At 55.1% G+C, this 24,515-nt stretch overlaps 7 protein-coding genes across 7 annotated transcripts; 3 read left to right on the plus strand and 4 right to left on the minus strand.

Moving 5' to 3' along the window:
• Positions 1-3,208: 3,208 nt before the first annotated feature.
• Positions 3,209-4,520, minus strand: IWZ02DRAFT_384727 (uncharacterized protein; the record flags this gene model as incomplete). Its single annotated transcript, XM_066765355.1, has 5 exons — positions 3,209-3,873; positions 3,923-4,080; positions 4,118-4,262; positions 4,308-4,400; positions 4,448-4,520. The coding sequence occupies 5 exons, from the start codon at positions 4,518-4,520 to the stop codon at positions 3,209-3,211; spliced, it is 1,134 nt and encodes a 377-aa protein (XP_066619048.1).
• Positions 4,521-4,886: 366 nt separating this feature from the next.
• IWZ02DRAFT_88963 (nuclear localization protein-like protein NPL6) lies at positions 4,887-6,831 on the minus strand. Its single transcript, XM_066771376.1, has 3 exons — positions 6,730-6,831; positions 5,626-6,649; positions 4,887-5,556 (listed from the first exon to the last, which is right to left on the minus strand). Exons 1-3 carry the CDS (start codon positions 6,767-6,769, stop codon positions 5,031-5,033), a joined length of 1,590 nt encoding a protein of 529 aa, XP_066619049.1. The 5' UTR covers positions 6,770-6,831; the 3' UTR covers positions 4,887-5,030.
• Positions 6,832-7,753: 922 nt separating this feature from the next.
• IWZ02DRAFT_89010 (uncharacterized protein) lies at positions 7,754-8,585 on the minus strand. The gene has a single exon (XM_066771377.1). It carries the CDS (start codon positions 8,317-8,319, stop codon positions 7,828-7,830), a length of 492 nt encoding a protein of 163 aa, XP_066619050.1. The 5' UTR covers positions 8,320-8,585; the 3' UTR covers positions 7,754-7,827.
• A 124-nt stretch (positions 8,586-8,709) lies between these two features.
• Positions 8,710-11,474, plus strand: IWZ02DRAFT_471854 (kinase-like domain-containing protein; the record flags this gene model as incomplete). Its single annotated transcript, XM_066768908.1, has 3 exons — positions 8,710-8,882; positions 9,360-9,986; positions 10,037-11,474. 3 exons carry the CDS (start codon positions 8,710-8,712, stop codon positions 11,472-11,474), a joined length of 2,238 nt encoding a protein of 745 aa, XP_066619051.1.
• A 1,316-nt stretch (positions 11,475-12,790) lies between these two features.
• IWZ02DRAFT_461960 (HotDog domain-containing protein) lies at positions 12,791-14,700 on the plus strand. The gene is made up of 4 exons (XM_066768251.1): positions 12,791-13,364; positions 13,433-13,805; positions 13,973-14,066; positions 14,149-14,700. The coding sequence occupies exons 1-4, from the start codon at positions 13,233-13,235 to the stop codon at positions 14,510-14,512; spliced, it is 963 nt and encodes a 320-aa protein (XP_066619052.1). The 5' UTR covers positions 12,791-13,232; the 3' UTR covers positions 14,513-14,700.
• A 150-nt stretch (positions 14,701-14,850) lies between these two features.
• IWZ02DRAFT_461963 (transcriptional corepressor of histone-like protein genes) lies at positions 14,851-21,573 on the minus strand. Its single transcript, XM_066768252.1, has 3 exons — positions 21,391-21,573; positions 16,283-21,331; positions 14,851-16,229 (listed from the first exon to the last, which is right to left on the minus strand). The coding sequence occupies exons 1-3, from the start codon at positions 21,391-21,393 to the stop codon at positions 15,342-15,344; spliced, it is 5,940 nt and encodes a 1,979-aa protein (XP_066619053.1). The 5' UTR covers positions 21,394-21,573; the 3' UTR covers positions 14,851-15,341.
• Positions 21,574-24,419, plus strand: IWZ02DRAFT_461966 (Chs5p-Arf1p-binding proteins-domain-containing protein). Its single transcript, XM_066768253.1, has 6 exons — positions 21,574-21,689; positions 21,878-22,001; positions 22,072-22,196; positions 22,247-22,527; positions 22,576-23,888; positions 23,940-24,419. Exons 1-6 carry the CDS (start codon positions 21,664-21,666, stop codon positions 24,102-24,104), a joined length of 2,034 nt encoding a protein of 677 aa, XP_066619054.1. The 5' UTR covers positions 21,574-21,663; the 3' UTR covers positions 24,105-24,419.
• Positions 24,420-24,515: the final 96 nt, after the last annotated feature.

Raw genomic sequence — 24,515 nt, forward strand, 5'->3', positions numbered from 1 at the left:
TTCTTTTTTTTTTTTTTTTTTTTTTTTTTTTTTTTTTGAGAGGTAAGCAGGGTACCTAGGTAGGTACGTGGGTAAATAAGAAGCAGAGCATGACCAGATTTACGATCCAAGTCGAATGCCGCAAGTTTGACACGCCGGTAGTGACTCTCTCTACATGCGGGCGCTAAACAAGAGGGATTTTTTCGTGCACGTTGGAGTACACGGAACATAGAGTGACGACGATTCAGTCACCTACCCAATGATCCTCCGGCGCAAAAAGGGGGACAAAGATGTGGCAAAGTGATGATGAAGCGGCAGCAAACAAATAAAGACAGGGAGAGAGCCAACGATAGCAGCACATTTCCATCAACTATCCCAAAACAATCCGTCTTCTGCAACAAATATCCCCCCAACCACCCATGGTTCCTTTCATCACTCGACAATCTCTCTTCGTTCCGTAATACACACAGCCAAAGACAAAACGACACGACTACTACACACTCCTCTTCCTAACGCCGCCCTCGGCCGCCCCGCCACCACCATAATTCCCCGTCGCACTCGCGCTCGCGCTCGCATTGCTGATGCCACTCAACGAGCTGAACACGCTCTGCCCACTGCGCCTCTTGCCGTTGACCCAACTGCCACCGCTCCATCTCCTGCTCCCGACACCCAAAAATCCGCTCCCGCTCCCGCTCCCGCCGCTATTTCCCTTGTTGTTCGGCGCGCCCGCGTCGTCCGGCGGCGGATCGGCGACAGCGTCGACGTACCCGCCGCCGTCGGACGTCGAGCTGCCACTGAAGCGACTGCTGCGCCACGCGCTGCTGCTGCTGCTGCTGCTGCTGCCCTTGACTTCACCTTCTCCTCCTCTGGCTCCTTCGCCTCCTTCCCGCTCGTTGCCGACGGCGGCTTTGTTGTTGTTGTTGTTGTTGTTGTTGTTGTTGTTGTTGTTGTTGTTGTTATTGTTGTTAGGGCCAGCCGCGACGACGCGCCGGTTCGCCTCGGCCGCCGCATTCGCAATGGCTTCGTACTTGTCTTCCTCTTCGTCCAGCACCTCCGGCGGCTCCGGGCTGACGGGATGCATGCCCAGCCCGCCGCGCCCGCGACCCGGATGCCTCACGGCGTCGCGGACGGACTGCGGCGACGTGAAGCCGGGCTGCTGCTTTTGCTGCTGCTGTTGCTGCTGTTGCTGCTCCTTCTCGTCTTCCGTCGACCTGGCTAGCTTGAAGCCCAGCGTGCTCGCCGTGTCGCGCGCCCAGCTGGGCAGCCGGTGCGGGTTTGCTACTCCACTGCCGCCGTTGCCGCTTGTCGAGCCTGGTGGCGGCAGCGCGGCTGTCGTGGCTGAGCGGCCTAGCTTGATGATTTTGGGTGACGAGGGAGAAGTCCCGGTCGAGAGGTGTGGGACAGTTGCGGACGTGGCTCCTCCACCGCGCGCTTTGGGCGCGGGAGTGGGCGTGGGCGGCAGCGAAGACGAGGCAGAGCCCGTTGAAGCAGTGGAAAGCGCTGATGCAGGGGCAACTTTGGTGCTGCTTGGTGATGACGAGTCGGGCGGGGTGAAGAGGTGCTGGGGCTGGTGGGCCTGGAACGAGAAGGGAGAGATGTTTGGGTGGGCGTTGTGAGGATTCGGGGCACAGGGAGGCTGCTGGTACGGCGCCTTCAGGGGCGTGGCAAGCGAGGTGAGAGAGGCGGGCGTCCGCGTAGCTGCTGACGGGAGAGGCGATTGCGAAGGCGAAGAGGACCCAGGAAGAGACGGCAGCCCAGTTGAAGGAGGCGGTGTCGTGGGTTTGAGGGCGTGGGAGAGCGATGGCGGCCGGCGATGGTGTTGCTGCTGCTGCTGAACCTCCAAAGATGCATAGTCGGATACTTGTACGCCGTGGTCCGTCCTAGCAGCAACATGATGGGGATCAACTCTTTCCCAGTCGCCTGTCGCGAATGGCGATACGCTGCGGCCTGTACTCGCACCCATGCTGTCTCGTTCCATAGTGGAGTTGCCACCTATCCCGACGGACGACCCAACGGATGACACGGCCCCGCTAGAACCGGCCCACGATGCTTTGCGCTGACCGGCAGCCGTGGGATGCATTCCACCGCTGCCAGGCACGTTTGACTTGTTAGCAAGACCAGGACCGCCAGCGCCGCGGCCAGCTCCTCCAGCACCATTTCCCCTACCTCTACGCGAAAAGTTGAGAGGTAGAGGGGGCGGGGGCGGAGTGACAGGGCGACGATTGTCCCAATTATCCGTCGCTGACGAGAAGCCGGCATAGTACTCTGGGTGGTTGGACAGGGGCAGGGGGTTTGAGACGGGACTGGTGACATCCCTTCCCTCGTCCTCGGCCAACCCCCTGCCAGCAATATGCGCAGCGGCGGGCGTATTCCACGGGCCTGTCCCAAGCCCTCCCACAGGCAACGCAATGCCCAAACCTATTCCTTGAGTGCCAAAGCTGCTCCCGCTATCACGCAAGTTGCCGCGCGCAGCCTCGTCGAAGCTGCCCGCGCTGCTCCGGCTGTTGCGCACACCGTGGTCGTACTGCTGAAAGTCGAAGTCGACAATGTCGCCCGACCGCGCCAGCCGCCGCCGCTCAGCCGGATCCGTCACGGTGCTGGCCCGCTCCGACGGCAGCGCGAATCCGTATGGGTGCGAAATTGTGCGCGGCGGCGCGTGCCCCGAGTCTGGCCCGTACACGTCGTCCGAGTCGAATTTGTCGTAGCCGTCGTGCGCTTGCGTTGGCGTGTTGGCGAGGGAGCGCGCGATGGCGCCACCGCGGGACGGAGACCGAGTGTGGGATGAGGCGCGGCGGGAGAAGAATGATGGACGCGACGAGAGGTTTAGACTCGTGGCTGGGGTCTTGGGAGTAGCTGGCGTGTTGGCTGAAAGGAGGGACTTTTGTGTGGCAGACGTGGGCGTCGTAGTTGCCGAATTTGTAGTTTGCGGAGGAATCTTGTCGGTTGCGTTGATGTTGGCGCCAGTCTTTGACGCGGGAGAAGTAGCTGTGGGTGTGCCCAAATCTTTTCCGCCATTGCCGCCCATGCCGCCATTATTAGGCGTCGGACTGCGTGGCGCTGAAGTAGCACTATCGCGCTGGTTTTGAGCGTTTGACGGAAGCAATGATGTCAAGGGCACATCTGACCCGCGGCGACGAAAGCTGTGCGTCTTGATCAGATCCAACCACCCGCGGAAGAGACGCGGCTGAGCTAGGAGAATGAAGTGTTGCATTCCAATGAGCTACAAATGTCAGTATGGCGGATTCAGAGAGCCAATATTACTTACCCCGAGCAATATCAGCGACCCCAACACCGACGATTCGGGTAGCCGAATCTTATTGGTGTAGTGAATGCAGTCATTCTTGTTCCCCTGGGACAGGACCAGACACGCACTCCAAGTGCGGACAGTGCTAGCCGTCGTGACGGCTGTATTGACCTCACCAAACCGCCTGTCCTGTGCCCAAAAAATGAGGACAAAGTATAGCGTCTCAATGGTGACAATGAGAGTCAGCGTGATGGTCCGCCATTGAAGAAGTAGAAGCTGCCTGAGCCGCCGCCACGCCGTCTGCGGCTTCTGAGAACTCTGGCCGTACGAATTCGAGTTGAAGCTCTGCCCCCGCGATTGCATCAGAACGCGCACATAGATATAGACGCAGTACACGGTAGTGCCGAGCTGGATCACCAGTGATGCGACCGAAAAGATGATTTGCCACACCCAAAGAGTCTCCATGGCATGATCGTGATTGGGCAAGCAAGTCATGCCCACGCGGTAGGCCACGCCCGTGATGGAAACCGAAAGTGCCGTGAACAATACGGGCAAAGCAATACCGCTGGCGATGCCGAAAATCATGAACCATTTTCCCGGGTCTTTGTCCCAGCAGACGCGGATGTTGAGCCAAATGGCGCGCAGCATGACTGTGGCGGTTAGAAATGTGGCGAGAGCTTGTCTTTGTCCACAACTCACCCCAGTATGCGACTCCGACCGAACCGAGAGAGAGCAGTGCTCCAGACCACGCGCAAGAATTATCGGTTGCCTGCCAGTTCGGCGTAATGTTGTCGTAGCATAGGTCTGGCTTCGTGCCAAGTGGTATAAAGAGACCAAGCTGGAGCAATTCAGCAGAGCTTCTCAGACACTTTGAAACGACGTACCGTCTGGAACATGACGGCAATGGCAGTGCCGATTGTGAGATAGTGCCGGCCGCTCTTGTTTGATGGCAAGACCAGGTAAGATATTAAAAGAAAGCAAATAAGGGAGAACGAGGCAACTCCAAGCCAGTTGGCCGTCTGAAGATGGGAGAGGAAATCTAGACAGTCAGAAGCTGGTCACTTGTCTCTGAATGTCGGCTTACCATCACTGTACACCCAATCTTGGATAGGACATGGTAGACAACATTTCTGGCCCGATCCCGATGGATTAAGGCCGCAAAATCGGCCTGCGATGTCTGTCCAAGTCAGTACCGACCAGTCCAGTTCCCAAGATCAGACCTACAGCCTCTGCTACTAAGGTAGTCGGTGTCCGGAACAAACGGAGTCGGACACACAAAACTGTTGGTGCTAGACATTGTCGCTGTCTGCAAGACTGTGATGCTGATGCAGACTTGATCCTGTCTGAGGGAATATGTACGGGAAAAGAAAAGACCTAGAGAGGCGACGAGACAAGGACGAACATGAACAGAGGCGGGATCAAAGAAAAAAAAAGCCATTGTGGACGTTTTTGTTCTCCATGACGCCGCAAGCATGCTGTTTGGAGAATGCCAAGTCTGGGCCAAGGTGCTGCCATGCATTGCGCAACCACGAGCGAGTGGTTTGTATTTTCGTCTTGCGTGTACATTCTCGGACAGGCGCAATCTCAAAGGCAAGGAAGGGTAGGAGATGGACCAGATAGGCAAAGGAAATGAGGTCAAGCATGGGCTTTTGTTTAGCCTCTATCAACGTGAAGACTCCGACGCTGCCATGCCGGGAATTGGCACATGCTTAGTATACAGGTTCGGGGGGGATATCAGATCAGTCGTAACGAATCACCGTCGCCCAAACGCCATCCATGAAGCCTTGGTAAAGTTCGCACTTGGAGCTCAAACGGGCACGCCTAGGAAACCAATCTTGAGCTGGTTCCTGCAACCGTCGACGGCTTCCGTACTCCAACTGCTCTTCCACTCATGCTCTTTCTCCTTAGCCTCTTGCAGCGCATTGCGACACTCTTCTGGCAATTCTTCCAGGATGTCTTCAGATGGCTCGGGCAAGCCGTTGATGCCAACGTCGCGAAAGTCACCGTCCGGACCAGGCACCCCCAAGCCAGTCATGGGCGCTGATTGGAAGTGTGTGTCGACAACCAAGAAATTGCGGGACACTACAGGAGGAATCTTGCCAAAGGTTGAACCCAAAGCTTTCTGCACGTGATTCGTGCCGTTGATTCCATTCACGCCGTTGGTTTGATTTGAGACGTCTTCTTGGACAGCTTCCCCATTTTCGACCAGTAGTTGCTCCCAGCGGGCATGTGTCGGCTGCATGATTTTGGGGAAGTGCAATTGGTTCGTGTGAGGGTCGTAGGCGCCAGCGAGGTTGAGTCGTCGAGCTTCTACTAGAATGCTATTGAAGCGACTGCACAGAGTTAGCGCGCGCGCGCGCACACAGCAAGCACACAGCAAGCATGGATACTGGGACACTTGCCTGGCAGAACGCGCATGTTCAAACTGCCAATTCGCTGATGTGATGTTTATTCTCCGCTTGCCTTGGTTGGCCTTGCCATTCTGCAGAGGTACGCTGGGACCACCAGTGTGGTAGACGGCGCTAGCACCGTGCCATGCGACATATTGGTTCTTGTTGTAGGGCTCGCCAGGGGGAGGCAGACGGTCATTGGGATCCGCAAGCTCGCCTTCAATGTCACCCCTGGCGCGAGCTGCCTGGACATAGTAGTCGTCGATGATCTTCTTGCCGCCAATGATGATCCGAGCACCAAACTCGCGAAAGACGGACCTGGCGGTGACGACACCAATAGCGCGTCCCTTGTAGGAGTGAGGGATGATTTCGCGGTCTATCAGATCACGCTTTTCCTCGTCGGTCACGATGATCTTGTAGAGCTGCATGTGCTTTGTGAAGAACAGGTAGCTGTCCCTGAAGCCACAGCACCTGGCAGGCTCTGTGGACAGCATGTACAGGCGGTCGCCGCGGCCACTGATGGTGAAGACGCGCACCCTGTAGTCCCTACCGCCCTTGAGGTTGCCCATCTTGTCCACCTTTTGCTCGCCTTCGGGATCTTCTGGCAAGGCGACCTCGTCATCAACAACATCCATCATGTTTCCTTCCTTGTCAATTGGGACGCGTGTGACGTGCGACGGGCCTCCGCGCGGCCTGCCTCTGAAGCCGCCAGTCGAAGGACGACCGCGACGGCGCTTGGCCGGAGTGCCTCTTTGCGATTCGTTGTCATTGTTGGAGTCGGCGTTGTCCCAGTCGGACGGGCGATTCTTGGGCGGGCGTCCGAGGCGACGTTTGCGCGGGAATTGCTGGACGACGGGCGAAGAGCGCTCGGATGGATCTGGCTCTACCTCTGGTTCGGCATCTTCATCGTCGTCTGGTTCCTGGACGGGGGTGGGCGCGTCCGGGTCTGCATCGGTTGGCTGGGGCGTGTCTTGAGTGGATTCGGGAGCGTCTGCAGGGTCGAGGTCGGAATCGTTGACGAGCGGAGTGGGTGTACCTGCCATGGGAGGGATAATTAGAAAGCGGAAAAAAAAAAAAAAAAAAAAAGGGTGGGCGGCGGGAGTTGGTGGGGCGTACGGGCGTGTTGGGCGGCAGCGCGCGAGCGTCGGGGAGGCATGGTGTGTGTGGTGCACGGAGGTGAGCAAGCGCGTCAGTAGGTCGCAGCAGGGCAGGTGTTTGCGCGAGGGCGATGATTGATGGGCGGACAGACGGGCGTGGAGTTAGCTGAGCGATCTAATCTAATCTGATAAGATCGAGCCTGATCTTATCTCCACCATCTCCGGTGCCGAAACGACTGGACTGATGGACTAGATGGAAGCCGTCGAGTGCCGCTGACGCTGATCGCTTGGCTTTACCTGACTGGCGGGCCGCATATTGGCTGGATGGATCCCGTTAGGTCGCAGCATCGCGTCATAGTTGGAACTGAAGGAAGGTTCCGTTCCTTTCCTTTGCCGTCTTATCGGCCTGCAGACAACAAGCAGGATTCATACTGTATGTATGTATTTCAAACCAACATGGCCATCCGGCCGTAGACATGTATATCCCCAGCCGCCTGACCCCGACCCCGACCCCGACTGATGGACTGACCGGCGCCTTACTGTCGCTTGCTTGCTTGCTTGCTTGCTTGCTTCAATTGCTTGCGTTGCTTTTCCACATGGTCTTGACGCAATCATACATGTGTCTTGGACGATGACACTGCCGCCGCTTGCTTTTTTGGTTTTCCGAAGAGCTATTTCCAGCCACCTGTTTAAACGGCGAGACAGACATGGCTCCAGGTCATCCCTGGCCTCACCCTACTGAGCTGGCAAGGCTGGGCGTGTCTTTGCTTCTCCGCTTGTGCTTCCCATCAGGCGAGCAGAGCAGAGCAGCAGCAGGAGTTGGAGCGTACACTACATGTGTCGACCGTGGTCGCACAAGGCGTCCATTTGACACTGTAGCTCGATAGCTGAAGAGTTCATGCAGCTAATCGTGTGCCCTGACATTATACCGCTTGAATGCTCCCCGTCAGCGGCTTTGGCGCTTTTGGGCCGCACCGGGTGGCGCGCTGCTGTTTTCGCTGGCGCAAGGCCTGGTGCCCATGGTTCGCCTCTAAACGAGCGGTGAATTATTGAAGAAACGCGGTGGGGCGGTTTCTACACTCCTAGGGGATTTGCTGTTCTCACCACTCTTCTCTCTTCACTTACCCCCTTCACCTCGACCCACCCTCACCTTGGCCGGCCCAATCACCTCCCGCTCGGTCCACAGTCTTTCGGACCTGACCTCCCCCTGCGACGGACGGGTCGAGCTAGGACCGAAAATGACGAAGCCATCGATACTGAATTCAACCCCTCCAAATGCCCGCGAGAGCATCCAACCTGCGCCCGCCGTAATTCCTCGTCCGTCTGCATCAACTCCACAACCACCACCACCACCACCACCAACACTACCACACCCATTACCGTCATCATCGTCATCATCATCATCATTATCAACACCACAACATCCTCCCCGACGGCCCGAGTTGTCCTCGCCCTCTAAGAGTGCCAGCGCTCTGCCCACTCTCTCCTCAGTCTCGCCCTCGTCCTTCTCAAAGACCCCGAGGCTTGCCAGGAACATGACGACGACATCCCACCACGACACCACCGGACTGAACCCGCATAGCGCGACCGATCTGCTGCGGCAGGCCATCAGTCAGAGGTAAGTGTGAAGCGCGCCGCCTCCGTTGCCCGCGGCTACTACGCTCCTTCTGCGCTGCGGCACCACCCTCTGCTTCCCCGTTGTCGCTCGCTCGCTCGCACCCTCGCACTTCTGGCCGCCGCCATGCGGTCAAAAGTTCGAGGCTGCGTCGAGTCCGCCGCCGCCGCCGTTGAGTCCCTCCAGCCTAGTTCGGATGGATCAACGCCATTTCTTTTCGCTTAGCAAGGGGACCAGTGGTTCGATTTTGCGATTCGCCCAATTTTTCTTGAAATAGAATAATAGCCTTCTCTCGCATTTCATCATCAACTCCACTTCTCCATCTTCTCTCTCCAACACCACCCCTCTCCTGCTCCTAAACTCCCCTCCTCCACTCCTCCCACCATGCCGTCCGCTGACCACGTTGCCGCTCCCAGCCGCGTCGGCGATGACGAGCACGACCACATCGGCTCCAACAGCTCCACGCCCCCGGGCGCCGCAACACCTCGCCCCGATCCGACAGACAAGCGACAGCCAGGCATACTCAGCTACTTTGGCCAGGTTCGTTCTTCTATCCCGTCGATTCCTTTGGCTTTCCGTACCCGACCGTCGCTTCCTGAGCCCTCTACCCCACCACCCAAAAACACCTCCAGCACCAACACAGCACACACCGATGGAGTTGGCCGAGCGCTGCAGACTGCGGGTTCAAAGGTAGGCACCAACGCTCTGCCGACCGCTCCTAGCTCGCCCAGCAGGTCTGGCGGCGGCAGCAGCAACAGCAGCAACAGCAGCAGCGAGCACAGCCCACCACTGCTCCCGCACGAGCAGATGGGCATCCCCGCTTCCCGCGCTGCGGCGCCTCAGGACACTCCATCCTTTTCTTTGCCAACTCCTCCAATCTCATCTTCATCCTCCCTGCACAGAGCGAGCAAGGACGAAGGAAGCGCTCAAGATCGGCCCGCACCAACAATTACAACAACCACAACAATCACACCTCCCCGCTCGCGTTCCGCGAACGGTAAAGATGAAAGCACTTCCATCCCCGCTGCTCGCAGGCACACCATCACGCCCTCCAGCCCACTCTTCAGCATTCTCACGAACTCCTCCGTCCCCGCTGCACACATTGCGAACCCTGCGAATCCAGTCACTAAAACCACGCCAAACTCCCAGTCTAGCCCTGCCGTTGCTACCCCCTCTGATTCGCGGCGCCCTTCGGCATCAGCACAAAACGAGGACAGCAGGACGCTAACTGAAAGTGCGGCTCCTACTCAGAACACACCGCCGCAAACCCCACGGACTCAATCTCAAGAAGCAAAGCAGCCCGTCGTTTCCAACCCCTCGCAATCCACGCGAAGTAGCACTTCCAACGGGGCGGGTACCGGCAACTGCGCTGCGCTCAAGGGAAAACTTCAAGTCTCCATCGTCGAGGGCCGCGGGCTCAAGCCGAGCGTGGATCCGTATGTTGTGTGTCAGTTTCAATGGGCAGAGGATATTTCCGCGGGACCAAAGAAGGAGGAAGAACCACCAAGGGGATCCATGGCCATGATGCGTACCGACAGCGACTCTGGAAGGCCCATGGCGATTCCCATGCGGAGCCGGCAGAGTTCCAGCCACGGATTCGACTCACGGGAGAGACACATGGATGAGACTACTAACCCCAAGTGGGACCACGAGGCGACCTTGTAAGTCATCTGCCCTGCTTGTCGATGCGCTTGGCTGATGCCCGCCTAAGTGATGTCGTGGGTGATCACGCCGAGATAGATGTTTCGGTGTATGACAAGTCCAACCAGGAAGCGTTCCTGGGACGCGTCAGATTTTGTCCCGCTCTGGTGGAACACGAAAAAGGCCTAGACACATGGTTTCACCTCGAGCCAAGAGAAGGCGAGCAAGATCTCGTCACTGGGGAGATTCGCCTGCGTCTGAAATTCCAAAGGGCGGAGAAGAAGCAATTTGGACCCGAAGACTTCCAGATTCTGAAACTCATCGGCAAGGGCACATTCGGACAAGTATTCCAGGTGCGCAAGAAAGATACGGGTCGCATCTACGCCATGAAAGTGCTCTCGAAAAAGGTTATTGTGCAGAAGAAGGAGGTTGCACACACCCTGGGAGAGCGCAACATATTGGTGCGAACTGCCATGGCCGACTCGCCCTTCATCGTTGGGCTCAAATTTTCCTTTCAAACGCCAACGGATCTGTACCTGGTGACCGACTACATGTCTGGAGGAGAGCTGTTTTGGCACTTGCAAAAGGAAGGACGCTTCAACGAGGCTCGGGCCAAGTTCTACATTGCTGAGCTTATTCTGGCTCTGCAGCATCTTCACGAACACGACATTGTCTACAGAGACCTAAAGCCGGAAAACATTCTCCTGGACGCCAATGGTCACATTGCCCTCTGCGACTTTGGTCTCTCCAAGGCCAATCTGACCGAGGACTCCACAACTAACACGTTTTGCGGCACCACGGAATACCTCGCTCCCGAAGTACTTCTCGACGAGCATGGATATACCAAGATGGTCGACTTTTGGTCCCTCGGTGTATTGGTCTTTGAAATGTGCTGCGGATGGAGCCCCTTCTACGCCGAAGACACGCAGCAAATGTACAAAAACATCGCATTCGGCAAGGTCCGCTTCCCTCGCGATGCACTCAGCACCGAAGGTCGCAACTTTGTCAAAGGCCTCCTCAACCGCAACCCGAAGCACAGGCTGGGTGCGAATCGAGACGCCGAGGAGCTCAAGGCCCACCCTTTTTTCGCCGACATTGATTGGGAGGCCTTATCCAAGAAGAACCTGGTCCCGCCCTTCAAACCCAAATTGAAGTCTGAACTGGACACGTCCAACTTTGATCCCGAATTCACCAACGCTCTGAACCAAGCAACTTCTCTCAACGCACGTGCGGCCGCTCTTGCCGCGGGCATGAACCCCGCCTCGACGCCTCTCTCGCCTACAGTGCAGGCCAACTTCAAGGGCTTCACCTTTGTTGATGACAGTCACATGGAAGAGCACTTTGGTGGCATGGATCCCATGGACGAGGATGTCAAGGTCCCAGAGCCTTGGGCACAGTCGCCAAAGCAGGCACGTGGCGACAGAATGACTGGCATCGAGTCTGGCGGGCATCCAGAGACAGATGAGACTATCTTCAACAATTCCAACGGTGCCGGGTTTGAAGTTTGACAGGAGACGGCACCATGAGGAACCCGGGCTTCGAATTTGGCCTTGGTAGACCGGGGCAAGTATGCTTGGGTCGAGAGGATTCATGAGAGTCGCTTTTCACTTTGAGGGCAATCTTGTTGCCTTTCGTCGCTGTTCGGACAGTTCGGCTTCGTTCGGGTTTTTGGGTCAAAAGTTGATTCCAATGGTTTCGGTTACTGGTTGGTCTCTATGAAATGACAAAGCAAACAATGCTTGATGGGCGGTTTCTGCTATTCTCGCGATACCCTGGCGCCCGTCTTATCAGGCAATCAAATCACCGGGTTCGGTGGAAGATTGCGAACAACACCAGGGTCGCTGCCTGCTCACGAAAAAGGCACGCGCTTCGAGAGGCTTGGTGCTTGCGACGGCGAAGCCCTTTTGGCGTGAAGCCAATAGCCCCTCGACTTTCAACAGTTCCGCGCTGGAGTTGTTCGTCTGCACTTGTCCCCCTATTTCCTTAAGTTCTTACTTACCCTTTTTCCTCCATCAAACTTGCATGGGACGGAGCATCATAGCATGTTTTTCTCGTCGCGGTCTCGCTCAATCCAATCCAAATTCAGCGCCCCCCTTTTTGCCCCATTTTCTCCACGTCAATTTTTTCCTTGTTCGGTTTTTTCGTTTTCAGTGTTTCTGCGCGCGATTGGGTTCTGGGAACCATCCAAACCAATGACGAACAACAAACAGCGAGGAATCGAAACGTTTCCCCCCCATTAAACCAAAGACACGTGACGAGGTGTAATGGATATGGTGGTCGCGGCGGTGGGTGGGCGGAGGCAAAGGATGGAATGGAAGAGCCATGTTCTGTACATAGGTTGTGAAACAATTTGTTTGTGGCCAGTAACGCACAGAGGTGTCGGATGGGCTAGGCTGGGATGGAATGGTCCGGGTGTACCTATCCAACAAAAAGAAAAGGGTGGATTTCTTGTACTGCACATGCTCAAAATGTGCTGGAAGAAATAACGTCGCAGTCGAGAATGACACATCTAGCCTCATGGGCAGGGCGGAGAGATGGAATCACGCCCGAGGATTATTCAAATCTCGAAGCAACGGCACAGGCAAGGGAAGTGCTTCGAAATCGTGTCCATTTTTTCACCCTCGCTCGACCTTTCCTGGATGCTATCCATGTATACACGTGGTCGCAAGCAAAGCTTCCAATCAGGTTAGACGTGGCACACGTAAGTAAACGCGACAAGCAACGACTTCTCCCAAAAACTTTCGACAACTCCTACGTGCAAAATGCGTTGCACTCGCCATAGAGGAAGCTGGATTAGTCGACAGAACAGCGGGAGTGCCCCTCAACCCCTCGGACCCTGGAGAAAGCCTCGGTATCGGCTGTGCAAGCGAGACCGCGTTGGCCAGTCCGGTGCACGGGGAACTGCATAACCCCAACCCCCCCCCCCCAGCTTCCCCGCCGACGGGCGGATGCTTCTACCTCACAGCATCGCCTATTTCTGCTTGCTCTTCCTCGCACGCTCTGCCTTGGCCTTTTCGGTCTGTTTACTTGTTCTTGCATTCGCACGACTGCTCCCACATCGGATTGAACCTTGACACGGCCCCAAGAACGCCGAGAGCATCGTCATCCCGACTTCTGTCGCCGACAGCTACCTCCCCGTTCTTGACTTTTGATCGCTTCTCGCTGCGGTGTGGACCAGCGCTGTCTCAGCAAGCCCAGGGCAAATAGAAAGCATCCAAAATAACTCAATCCGTCAAAGACCAAGAAAGAGAAAGAAAAGGGCCAAAATGAGCAACCAAAACCAAGGTCCGGGCGTAGGCTTCGAGTACCCGCCCATCGAGGTCAGCTGGTTGAAGCGGGACCTGCTGCTCTTCGCCAACAGCATCGGCTGCACAGTCGACGAGCTGCACTTTCTCTACGTGAGCCTACCCTTCCATATATCCCTCCAGCAGACCATCAATCCTCAACCCGCAGCTAACGCCTACAGGAACTGCACCCCGACTTCGCCGCGTTCCCGACGTACCCCCTGATCCTGCCCTTCAAGCACACCGACCAAGAGGTTGTCGACTTTTACGCGCGCACCGGCGGCGGGCCCCCGATCCCCGGCATCCCGGCCTTCGACGCCAAACGCGCCGTCGACGGCGAGCGCCGCATCGAGGTGCTCAAGCCCTTGCCCGTCACCAGCGCCGGCCGCACCTTTGAGATTCGCCAGAAGGTGCTGGGCGTCTACGACAAGGGCAAGACGGGCACCGTGGTCGAGACGGAGACGCTGCTGGTGGAGAAGAGCTCGGGACAGGTTTACAGCCGCGTTGTTGGGAGCGGGTTTTATGTTGGCCAGGGAGGTTGGGGTGGACCAAAGGGTGAGTTTTCAATCATCTTCAATTTTTTCTCCTGGTTTGGAATCTTGGGATTGGAGCAATGATGTGGAAAATCATGAGGAAAATGAGCCACGAGAGAGAGGCAAAGCCTGGAAAAAGCGCCGGCAGAACGAACTCAGCAACAGCCTTTACTGACGCGTGTCGAGCAGGTCCCAAGGCAGTAAACTACCCACCCCCCTCCAACCGCTCGCCCGACGCAACCTTCGTACAAAAGACCGGCCCGGAAACCGCCCACCTGTACCGGTACGCCGTAACTCTCCACCTCCTCCCCCTTCTCCTTGCCACCCAACCCACATACTCTAAACTAATCCTGTCACACCCCCAGCCTCAACGGCGACTACAACCCCCTCCACGCAACGCCCGAGCCGGGCAAAGCCATGGGCTTCGGCGGCACCATCATGCACGGACTGTACTCGTGGAACACGACGGCCCACGGGCTGCTGGCGACGCTGTGCGGTTCGGACCCGGCAAACCTCAAGTTGTTCCAGGCGCGCTTCGCCAGCCCCGTGCGGCCGGGCGACACGCTCGTCAGCGAGTTTTGGCGGACGGGCCAGGCCGAGGGCGAACCGCGCGGCTGGGATGAGGTTAGGTTTGTTACAAAGGTCGAGGGCGGCAAGGTGGTCTTGAGTAATGGTAGGGCTGTTGTGAGGGTTACGGGGGTAAAGGGGAAGGCGGCGAGCAAGTTGTAAAATGTGTGGTTTGTTGGAGTCGTTTGTATATACTGTGAGGGGGGGGAGGAAGAAGAGGCTGAATAGCGAGATTGTTTTGTCGTCAGGTTTGCACGGCGGTCTGGTTGAATCTGCATGCTCCTGCTTTGCAAGCGTCATTACTATTACCAGGTGGAGAAGAATTGAGAAATTGAAGGTCCACTTACGTATGCTTTCTGCTTGCAATACCTCGTAAAGTGCGCTGTGTGTGAGTACTTCTTTGCTAATACACAGATTTATGTCCATGTTTGTATTCCTCCTTATATATACTTGTGTTGGTTTTTTCCTTGCATTCATCCTTACGCTCATCTTCATCTCGTCTTCAATTTGTCTTCAATTTGTCTTTGTCTTCAATTCATCTGCACTTCGCTTCCACGTTCGTCTTCGCGTTTTTCCTTCACATCCCATCATTATGTTCACCTCACGTCTTGTCATTCTGTTCATCTTCACGTCTTATCCTCATATTCATCTTCAAGCCTCATCTTCACGTTCACCTTTAAAAACAGGTCTGCAAAAACACAACAAGAAGACACCGCCCTCCTGATAATAGTATGTATGCATGCCATTTGCGCCAATACCAGTGCCCGACGCCAGTGGTGATGATGGCGACTGCCTTCCCCCAGCCCATGTATGGATAACTACCGCCGCATTCTTCAAACCCGACCGCTCACCAGTCCTCCGTCTGCACATGCGCACCGTGCATCGCCCCCGGTTGTTATGGAATAAAACACCGCTGCCTCAGACCACCACCAACTCAACCAGGACCAGCCTCGTTGTGTTTGGCAAAGCACTCCGCATTCTCGTCTTCCGGCTAGTCCAGATCCTCGTCCAACTCGCTCAACTCGCTCTCGTCGTCCGCGCTGTCATGCACGCTGGCCGGCGTGCTCGGTTCCGCAGCGCCCGTCCCCGTCTCCGTCTCCTCCTGCGTCCCCTCTTCGGCCGTCTCCTGCGCGCCTTCCTGCTGCTCGTCCTGGCCGTCGGCTTCTGCCTCGGCTTCGCTTTCTGCCTCGCCCTCCGCCTCTGGTTCCTCCTTGACTTTGGTCGCGTCTTCGGCTGTGCCGGCAGTGGCGTCGGCTGCAGGCGGCGCCGACTTTGGTGTCGGTGTTGCGCGGATGGGAATGTTTGTGGTGGACGGGGCGGCGACGGGACGGGTCACGGCGGCGTCGGCTTTGCGCATGAGCTCTCGGCGCCCAACACCCTTAAGTCGGGTCTTTGGAGCAGCTGCCGTAAAAGGAGCCTCCGCTGGAGTCGGCTGTGGTTGGGTCGAGGACTGCAGGTTTAGAACCTGGAACGCTGGGTTTTGTCCCGGTTGGTCCGAAGTTCCATCCATGTTCATAATGTTTTGCATGGACATCATGTTTGTCCGCTCGGGAGCGGCCGCAGCACCAGATGGGGGCTGAACTGTTTCGGAAGTGAGAGCGGGACCAGATTCGGCCAATAGTTGCGGGAGCACTTGTTGGTACAGGAGGGCATAGGTGTCGCCGATTAGGTCGTCTATCAGTGTAGCCTTCATGAGATTGTTATTCAAACGTCGAAGCTCGATGGCTTCTGTGAGGACTTCAAGAACAGGAGATTTGTTCTCGGGCTTCCGACACCATGCTTCGAGTTTTCCGGCCCAGACGAGCCATTCTTCGTGATTGATGGCCTTGAAGACAGCATCCTCATGGCCTTCGGGAATCCTCGCAGCCTTTCGAAGCATCTACAAGCACGGTTAGGAATTGAATTGTTCCGTTTTTGAAAGTTAATACTTGCCTTGAGATAGGTCTGGCATAGATTCTGCCAAAGTTTGCCGTGCTCATAAAACTCGTGATTTCTTCGCCTCACTCTCTTTGCCAGTGCCTCCATTCCTGCTCTATCGTTTGTCTCAGCTAGCAGCTGGATGAAGAATGTTGTATAGCGCGTGGTGTACACAAAATGACGACCAAGACGCTCGTACTCGGGCTTCCAGACTTGGAGCTGCATGGTTTTGGTGTATATTTGCTGTGTAAACTCATTCTTTGCAGCAATAGCGGACACGAAAGTGTCTTCTGGCCGCGGGTCGCCATAGTGGATGCGGGCAGCCCTCGCGGTCATTCTGTGATGCCAATTTGACTTGTCGGCTTGTCGAATGACCTTCAACACCTTGAGACAATAATCGTCCCATTCTTCGCGATCACCGACATCATCATCCTCAGAAAGAGGCATGGGAATCTGTCTCGCATAGTGCGTAGCCTGGAGAGCTTCCATGGCCTGATTTGGCGTCCTCTTTTGCGTGTGGACCATTTTGTGAAGCACCGATAGCAGCTTGTAATGTGGCTCGAGGATTGCATCCCTTGATCCCTTCTTTTCTGGAAGCTCCTCTATAGCCCTGACAAAAGCATCAACAACTTCGACTGAGCTCGTCACATTCGAGGATTGCACGATCTTCTCGAATGAGTACCGAGTGTCCGGCCAAGTCGAGAATTTCGAGCCATTGTTGTTGGAGCTCGTCCCATTCGAGGAGCGCGAATCCACGTTTAGCAACTTCCAGAGGCACTTGCCCAACATGTAGTAATAGAGCCAGTAATCAGGCCTTCGGTTGATTGCCCTTCGAAACAGGCCAGCGGCAAATTTCCAAGCCGACGAGACTAACAAGGGTGTAAATGGAGCCTCCCGCGTGATTTCAAACTTGCTGTAGAACCTGGTCTCGGCCTCCTTGAAATTGAATGCCTGCATAGCAAATGGATCCCTCGAAGATGCATAGATTCTCATGCCAAAGTCGGCGAAGAGTTGTGCGATCTTGTCTTGGGTTTTCTCGGAAGAGTCGGCGTGCCGCATAGCCGTGGCTACTGCCATTGTGTAGCAATGAATCGCTGCTCTTTGGTGTTGTATCAGATCCGGGTCATTTCTATTGACCTTTTCAGCTGACCACGCCACCATCTCATCGATTTGGTAGTCGTATGAAAGCGCTTGCAAGTACCAAGTTTCCCAGCGCTCGGAATCATACTCTAGGTCTTGCACGAAAAAGGCCGAGGCAATATTGAGATCTTCCGTAGGTACGGGAGCCTGTCGCTTCTGATTCTGGGACCTGAAACGGTTGAGCGCGAGACTGCCCATCAGAAAATACCACCCTTTAGATGCAATCCGAGCATTTTTGGAGAGGATTGGCTTTGTTGAAAGTTCCCCAACGCCCTTTACACAGCGGTAAAGGTCAGTTGCCCTGATGGGCGACTTGATGAACGACATATATTTCAACCTGTTCAAGGCAAGATCATCGGCTCCTGCTGGCTTGGTTCGAGCAAGATGCCCATGTACCACGTCGATTGATGCACCGAGTTGCGTCTTGTGCAGGTCTTTGAGGCTGACTTTACGCGTCTGATACATTACAAAATCGAGCAGCTTCAACGCAGCTTTCTGATCCATCGGATCGTATTTCGGATCGTATTCGTTGGGATGTTCAGTCTTGTCTAGTGGGTCTGTGAAGCAGTACAAGTTGTATAAGTCGTAGAGGACCTGGCATAGTACGCGGTCTCGCGTTTCGACGTCCGCGATGTCATTGTCTTTGAACCAGCGCAAAAGTTGGTCTTTAAACACCCTTAGAAAAAGCTTGTTCGAAGCAGCACAGAATCCACGGATACCAAAGTCGTAGTGGAGGTGGCGAAGGTACTCGAACCTGTCCTCATTCGGAGTCGGAAACAATTCTGCGTTGGACTTCATCGCGTCGTCAAGGAGAATCCATTGAAGCATCCAGCCACGAACTTGAATTTCATGGAGTTTGGCCAGAACAGTGTGATGCAGAGGGCTAGGATGGCCTTCAAATGTGGGTTGACTGAACTGGCCAGCTCGGATCAAGTCGTCCTCGTAGACGTTGACCGTGTTGAGAAGCCAGAGCAATTCGGCGATGGCGTTCAAAGATGACTGCATATGGTCCTCATCTATGCACTCGAAAATGTCTTCCAAACCAAAGGATTTGAGGATCTTGACGAAAATCTCATCAATGATGCGGAGCCATTTCAACAGCTCGGCTGACCTTTGCTCTGGAGCATCTTCCGTATAGGCCGCGCTCTTCATATCCTCAACGAGTATCTCGATACTGCGCAAGTAGCATGAAACAACCTTTGGGGGATAGTCAATAGCCTCGTATGCCTGCCTGAGACGTTGCCACAATGAAAGGCGCAACGATACATTGGCGTTGGAGACGAATTGAATCATTGCCTGCAAAGGACCAGGTCGGGGTTGGGCTGCTATTTGCTCGTTCTCATTGCCCAAATCAGATGGTTGGGACGGAGCATCAAAGTTGTCTTGGCTGTCTGCGATTTCCAATCTGCCTGGATTTTGGTTGTTCTGCTGGGACTTTCCTTGACATGATGACTCCAAAATCGGCTCCAGACTCTCAATGACAGTGACCGGATCATTTTCGTCTTGCTGAAAAACTTTCATAAACGCATCCTTCATGTTGATTTTGGTCAATTCACGCTCGGCTGCTTCGACTGAGAGCTCGGGCATGATTGCGTTGTTTTGCACATGTATCACTGGGATATCAAGAAGGCCAGCAATGGTCTTCAACTCCTCAATGCAAGCAACGACGTAATCCTGAGATGTGTCCTCAGAGACGCTGAGATGGAAAATGGAGGCCCAGAGATGCCGGAAATCCAATTCGTCAATGCTCGAGATTTTTCTACAGCTTGAGCGGTAGGCGATGGCGTCGCGGGCAAGCAAGACCCACCTTTCAAGTCGTTCTCGCTGCAATGTCTGGGTCGAAATGTCCACGCTCGAAGTTGGATGCCTGATCAAGGAGTAGACATCGAGGTGCAATTCGAAAACTGATTGAACCATTTCAATCATCGAAGTTTCCCGCTCATCGAGTTCCAACTCCTTTCCCGATGCCTGGGCTTGTACAAGCCTCGAATTCAGCTGTGTGGCTTCCTCTAAGAGTCTCTGATAGACGAGATCATCGGCGTTGACAATCGCTTGCACAACGATTCGTTTCAGGTCCTCGGACCACTGGTGACGCAAGTAGCTGGATCTTGAATCTGTTTGGTTTTCGCTTGTCGACATGGCACGAGATCTCATCATGGCCTGCAACCACGACCATAGCAATTCCTTGACTGGACCACCGATCTCGAATCTTTGCGACCAAGAAAGCAATCCCTCATCGACTAGAAGAGGTCCACTAGAGGCCTGCGAGCCTGGGGACTTGGTATAGCCAAGAAATGCGTTGAGGCCTGCTTCGCGCGAAGCACCACCGAGCAAGTCAACTGAATCTCCACTTGTCAGAACAGTCGCAGCTTGGGGCGTGCAGGTCTGGAGGATCAAATAGAGATCTTTCGCAGCAGTTTCCAGCTTGGTGTTTCGAGACCCTGCGGGTTCGCCTTGATTCCGAAGTACATCTCGCAGCTTCTTGGAGGAGCCCAGGCTTTTGATTCCCAACTTTGCCAGAATTTCATTAACAATCTGAAAGGTCCAGTCATCTGCCTCCTCAAACATGGTTTTGAATCCCGACTCGTACAGTTGATGAGATGTATCAGGAACGGTGCCGAGCGCGCTATCTCCAACGGATTCACGCGCCCGTATTCTCTTGCTCCGGACTCGACCGCCGTCAGCTGTCTCAGCCAGGCCGGCAGAATCAGTTGACCGCTTCCTAGAAGGTCCAACTGGCCTCTCTGATTGATCGATTGCAGCGCCATCACCATTTGCCGCAGCCTCAGGTTTGGAAGTCTGTGTGTCGTCCTCAGCGTCTTTCATCTCGCTGTCCCCATCTTCTCTCGCAGTGGTTCGGGGTTGCTCCCTCGTGTCTTGACCGCCATCCTTTTGATGGTCCGGCTTCGATTCTGGTTCGGCTCCAGGACCATGGTGCACCTCCATGTCAATGGCGCCAGGCTCGTAAGCAGAGACCCGGGGAAGCTTGAGTGCCACTAGTGCACCAGGCCCCTTTTCGGATCGCTGCTGGAGCCCTTGGATATATTCGGTCAAAATGGCATCGCCGACGTGAGCCCAAGTGGCTGAAATTGGGGTCAACGTGATTTGAAGAGGCGGGCTGTCAAACGCGTCTTGTAGCTTTTTGCGTAATTGTACTTCGGCAGGGAGCGGAGCAAAAGTAAGCGGAGCCAGGCGCTTCTTTATCGCAGTTGAAAGTCTCTTCCGTCGCAAATCGGACAGTGGAGCCAGCGCGAGAGACAGTTGATCTTTTAATTTCTCCACTAATTCTCGAAGTTGTTGCCCCGCAAATCCTTCCTCCAGTCCAGGAAGCCTCATGATGCTGTCTAGACCCTCGTCGTCGCCTTCGAGAACGGCCTCAAGGCAGAACCTCGTAATCCTGCTGCTGCCAGCCAGTGCAGCCACCGACGCAGCCCGCGACCACAGGTGTAGGTCCGTATCATCTTTATCCAGAGCCTCGGCGAAGAATTGTAACGGGGCGTGCGTTGACGAAGACAGCTGAGAAGTGCCTAGCTCATGGTGAAGCGCTTCCAACAGAAACTGCCCGTGGTTTTTGTACGAAAGGTGAAGAATTTGGGGGAGTGTATTAGGAGCCGAATCAGCTCCGCCTGCTGTCTGGACCGGACCGGCGTCGAAGTCTTCTTGAAAGAGTAAGTCGAAGTCTGGGTCGCCATGAAGAGCACTACGGCGGAATTCGGACAAGGATTCGGTGTAGTTGAAGATTTCAGATTCGAAAAGAGCCTTGTAAGCCTCAGCTGCTTGCGCGAAGGAGCGAGGTCCCTCGGAATGATATTTGAGGGCCGTTTGGTAGAGCTTCAGGGCTTCCTCGATCTGGATTTCCTTGGTGTCGTCGATTTCATCGTCAGACTCGATGTCTGATTCAATGTTGAGCGCTTTGAAGGATGACTACATGGCGTTACGCGTCAGTTGAAGCTTCGCATACAAATCGGGAGGGGAAGACTTGCCATGGTGCGCGCCCACGATCCAAACCGGCGGCTGGATGTGGAGTTGGTTGGTGGACGTGTTGAGTGGACCTGGGCTGGAGCGATGATGCGCGGCTCCGCGTCGGCGTCAGGGCCCGTGCACCCTGCGGGCTGGGGGCTCCAGGTCACGGTTGGAGCTGCGCGGCGACCTTCAACAGCAATGCGCCTCTGCTCTCCATCTCGTCTGCCCAGCTCCGCCGACAATTAATGCTGCTGGTATAGCACCGTCCAGAGTCACAATTCTGCCCCACAGCCATGGTTCCCCAGCCAGCGGTCCCCGAGTAGGTCAAACCCCGTTTACTGGCCAGCTTTCCAACCCCCGCTAGTCAGCACATCTCGCGCATGCATCGCATGCTGCCGTCACTCGAATTGGTCTTGCCAGTGAAGGCTTCCCGTCCTTTACTGCTGTCAAGGCCAACATCATTGACGTCTTCAATTGCGACCAACATGCTGACGTGTCTTCTCTCAGGATCTATGAAGACGACATACAATCCGTCGTCGATCTCCGCACAGAAAGCTTGCAGACCCTGCGTGAATTGGGTCCTCCTGACTTGGTACACCTAGTCAAACAGCAAAAGGGGTCCGCAAACAAGGTCCGTCGGAGAAATCTCCCATCAGGCGCAAATCGCGCTTTGATAAGGCAGCCGGGCTAACGTACACCAGGTTGGAGTATACCACCACATTACCGGCGTCGATGCCTCCTCGTCCGCAAGTCTTGCAGCTTACATCAACACCCTAACCTACACTCCAAATGACAAAACCCACAAGGTCGTCTCTGGGCTATACTGGTAAAGCGTCACCAAAGCAGATCTACGCGGATCCTAGCTGACGGAACAAGCTGTTACAATGCCTTTTCACGGCTGGACATGCGTGTTCAGGTAGCCATTCCAGGGACTGTGGAGAGCTACTGCATCGACGAGCGGGGAGAGAAGCGCGTTGCGTCGGACGAGCTGTGGCTCGAGACGTATCTTTGCAGCGTGCTACGGGCATACTCGTACGCAGATGACGGCTCGGGCGATCAGATCAAGAAAATCATCGGAGTCAGAAGATTCAACCCCATCACCAGCACCGAGGCCGAGCACAAGTTTTTGGATGCCGCTGAGCGGCTCTTCTTCAATGGTCTGCCCCTTTCCCGATTGGTCGCGCTACTACTCTGACACATTCCAGGCTGGCAACTCGGTTCCGATCCAGAAATCCAGGTCCCAAATCTCGTGTCCAATCACTTGACCACCGGTCTTCTCAACTACATCCATACCAACGGTCGCTACGCGTCGGGGATCAACCTGTTCGAAAAACTCCGCTCCCGAGACCCGGAGATTTCGTCACTGCTCGCCCGAGTCTACATCTCGGCTGACGAAGAAGTCAAGGCCGTCCAGCTGTTGCATGATACAATCCAGGAGCTTCCCATGGACTACTCTCTCCTGGACTGCCAGGCTGATTTCCTCAACAAGAAGGGACGTGCGGACATGGCGCTAGAGATTGCCAAGAGGAGTGTTGTGTCTGCGCCCAGCGAGTTCAGCACTTGGGCTAGATTGGCCGAGATTTATGTCAGCCTGGAGCAGTGGGACCTTGCCCTTTTGACTCTCAACTCCTGCCCCATGTTCACTTATCAAGACAAAGACGCACCTCGCATACCGGAGCCGTTCAAGATAAATCTTCCTCTCATGCCCGAGAGTGTGTGTGACGAAATTGACGACAGCACCGGTCCCAACGACGTCGACGCAGTTCATCCGACCTTGAAGAAACTTCACGCTGCGGGATTTAGAGGTACTTTCTTGAAGGCTTACATGCTTCTTACCAAGGTTACCAAGAAGATCGGATGGGACCAACTGCTGAGGATACGAAGCCAAGTTTTTGTCATGGAGGAGGAATATCGACACGAGAAGCAGGCAGTGACGCAACAACCGCAGCCCCCTCCAAGCCGAAACGCCAGCACCAGCGCGATACGATCACCGAGCCCGCAGACCAATGGCCATGGCGACGGAGAAAATGGGGAGCCTACAACAGACGGAGAGGCCAAGAGCGACGCAAATGAGGCCGGTGATTCGTTGGAGAAGCCTTCCAACACTGTTGCTTCGGAGGAAGTAAAGGCCGGGAGTGACGAGCCTGATCCTTCCCACAACCAGTACACGCAGTTCCACAACAAGCGTCTCTGCGAGCGCTGGCTTGATAACCTCTTCATGGTTCTCTACGAAGACTTGCGCGTGTACACCATCTGGAGGACAGAGATGGCGCAGTACCGGCAGCAGCAATTGCTGTACAAGAAGAACCCCGAGGAGTGGGAGATTCTCGGCGAGCTCGCGGAGAGACTGCATCACGATGATGAGGCTGTGGAGGCCTACCAGGCGTGCCTTAGTATCAAGTTTTCGCCAAAGGCCATGCGCGGTCTGCTCAAATTATACGAGCAACAGGGTAACGTGAGAATGATGCTTGGAGCTCTCATCCGCCTTGTCTGCTGGCAGTATAGGTGGTACTCTGAGGCAAGTTTTTCAACTTTGCAACATGCGCTTAGCTTTCTAACATGGCAATAGTTTTCCCCGTCTCTGCTCTTCATGATCCGCAGGCTTATAGAAGAGGAGGGAACCTTGAAGGTCCGGAGTATTATCCAAGGAACTAGCCTCCCGCAACACGTGCTGGAGCTCACGCATCAATACACAAACCTCGTTGCGAACTTCCGCAATCCGGGTTCTGAGTAACGACCTACAATTCTGTCCACGCCTGGCAAACGTCATTTCTTGACTTCCAAGAAAAGGGAGAAAAGCCTAGTGCTCTGAGACTTTATTTATGTGGTGAGTGGTTAGACATTGGACAGAGAAGGGGGAAAAGATACCTTTGCATTGATAACGAGGGCCTCTTCACGGGAACGACGCCGAACATGGATCTGTGCTATTGCTCCGTTTGGTCTTGTCGACGGGAATGGGGAGGTGTATTGCGATTGACTGGAACGATGAATGTACTGTAGAGGAAAGCGGAATAATTAAAAAGTGAGGTTTGCTCCAAATGCTACTGCCTTCGTTCGTTCATAAGGCTCCTTGACGACACAAGTGGGTCAGGGCAGCTCTTGGCGGGGATCCCGGCGGGCACGGTGCTCTGCGCACTTGCCTTCG

This window comes from Phyllosticta citriasiana (assembly GCF_038021145.1).
Source record: "Phyllosticta citriasiana strain CBS 120426 chromosome Unknown IWZ02scaffold_15, whole genome shotgun sequence".
Lineage (NCBI taxonomy): Eukaryota > Fungi > Ascomycota > Dothideomycetes > Botryosphaeriales > Phyllostictaceae > Phyllosticta > Phyllosticta citriasiana.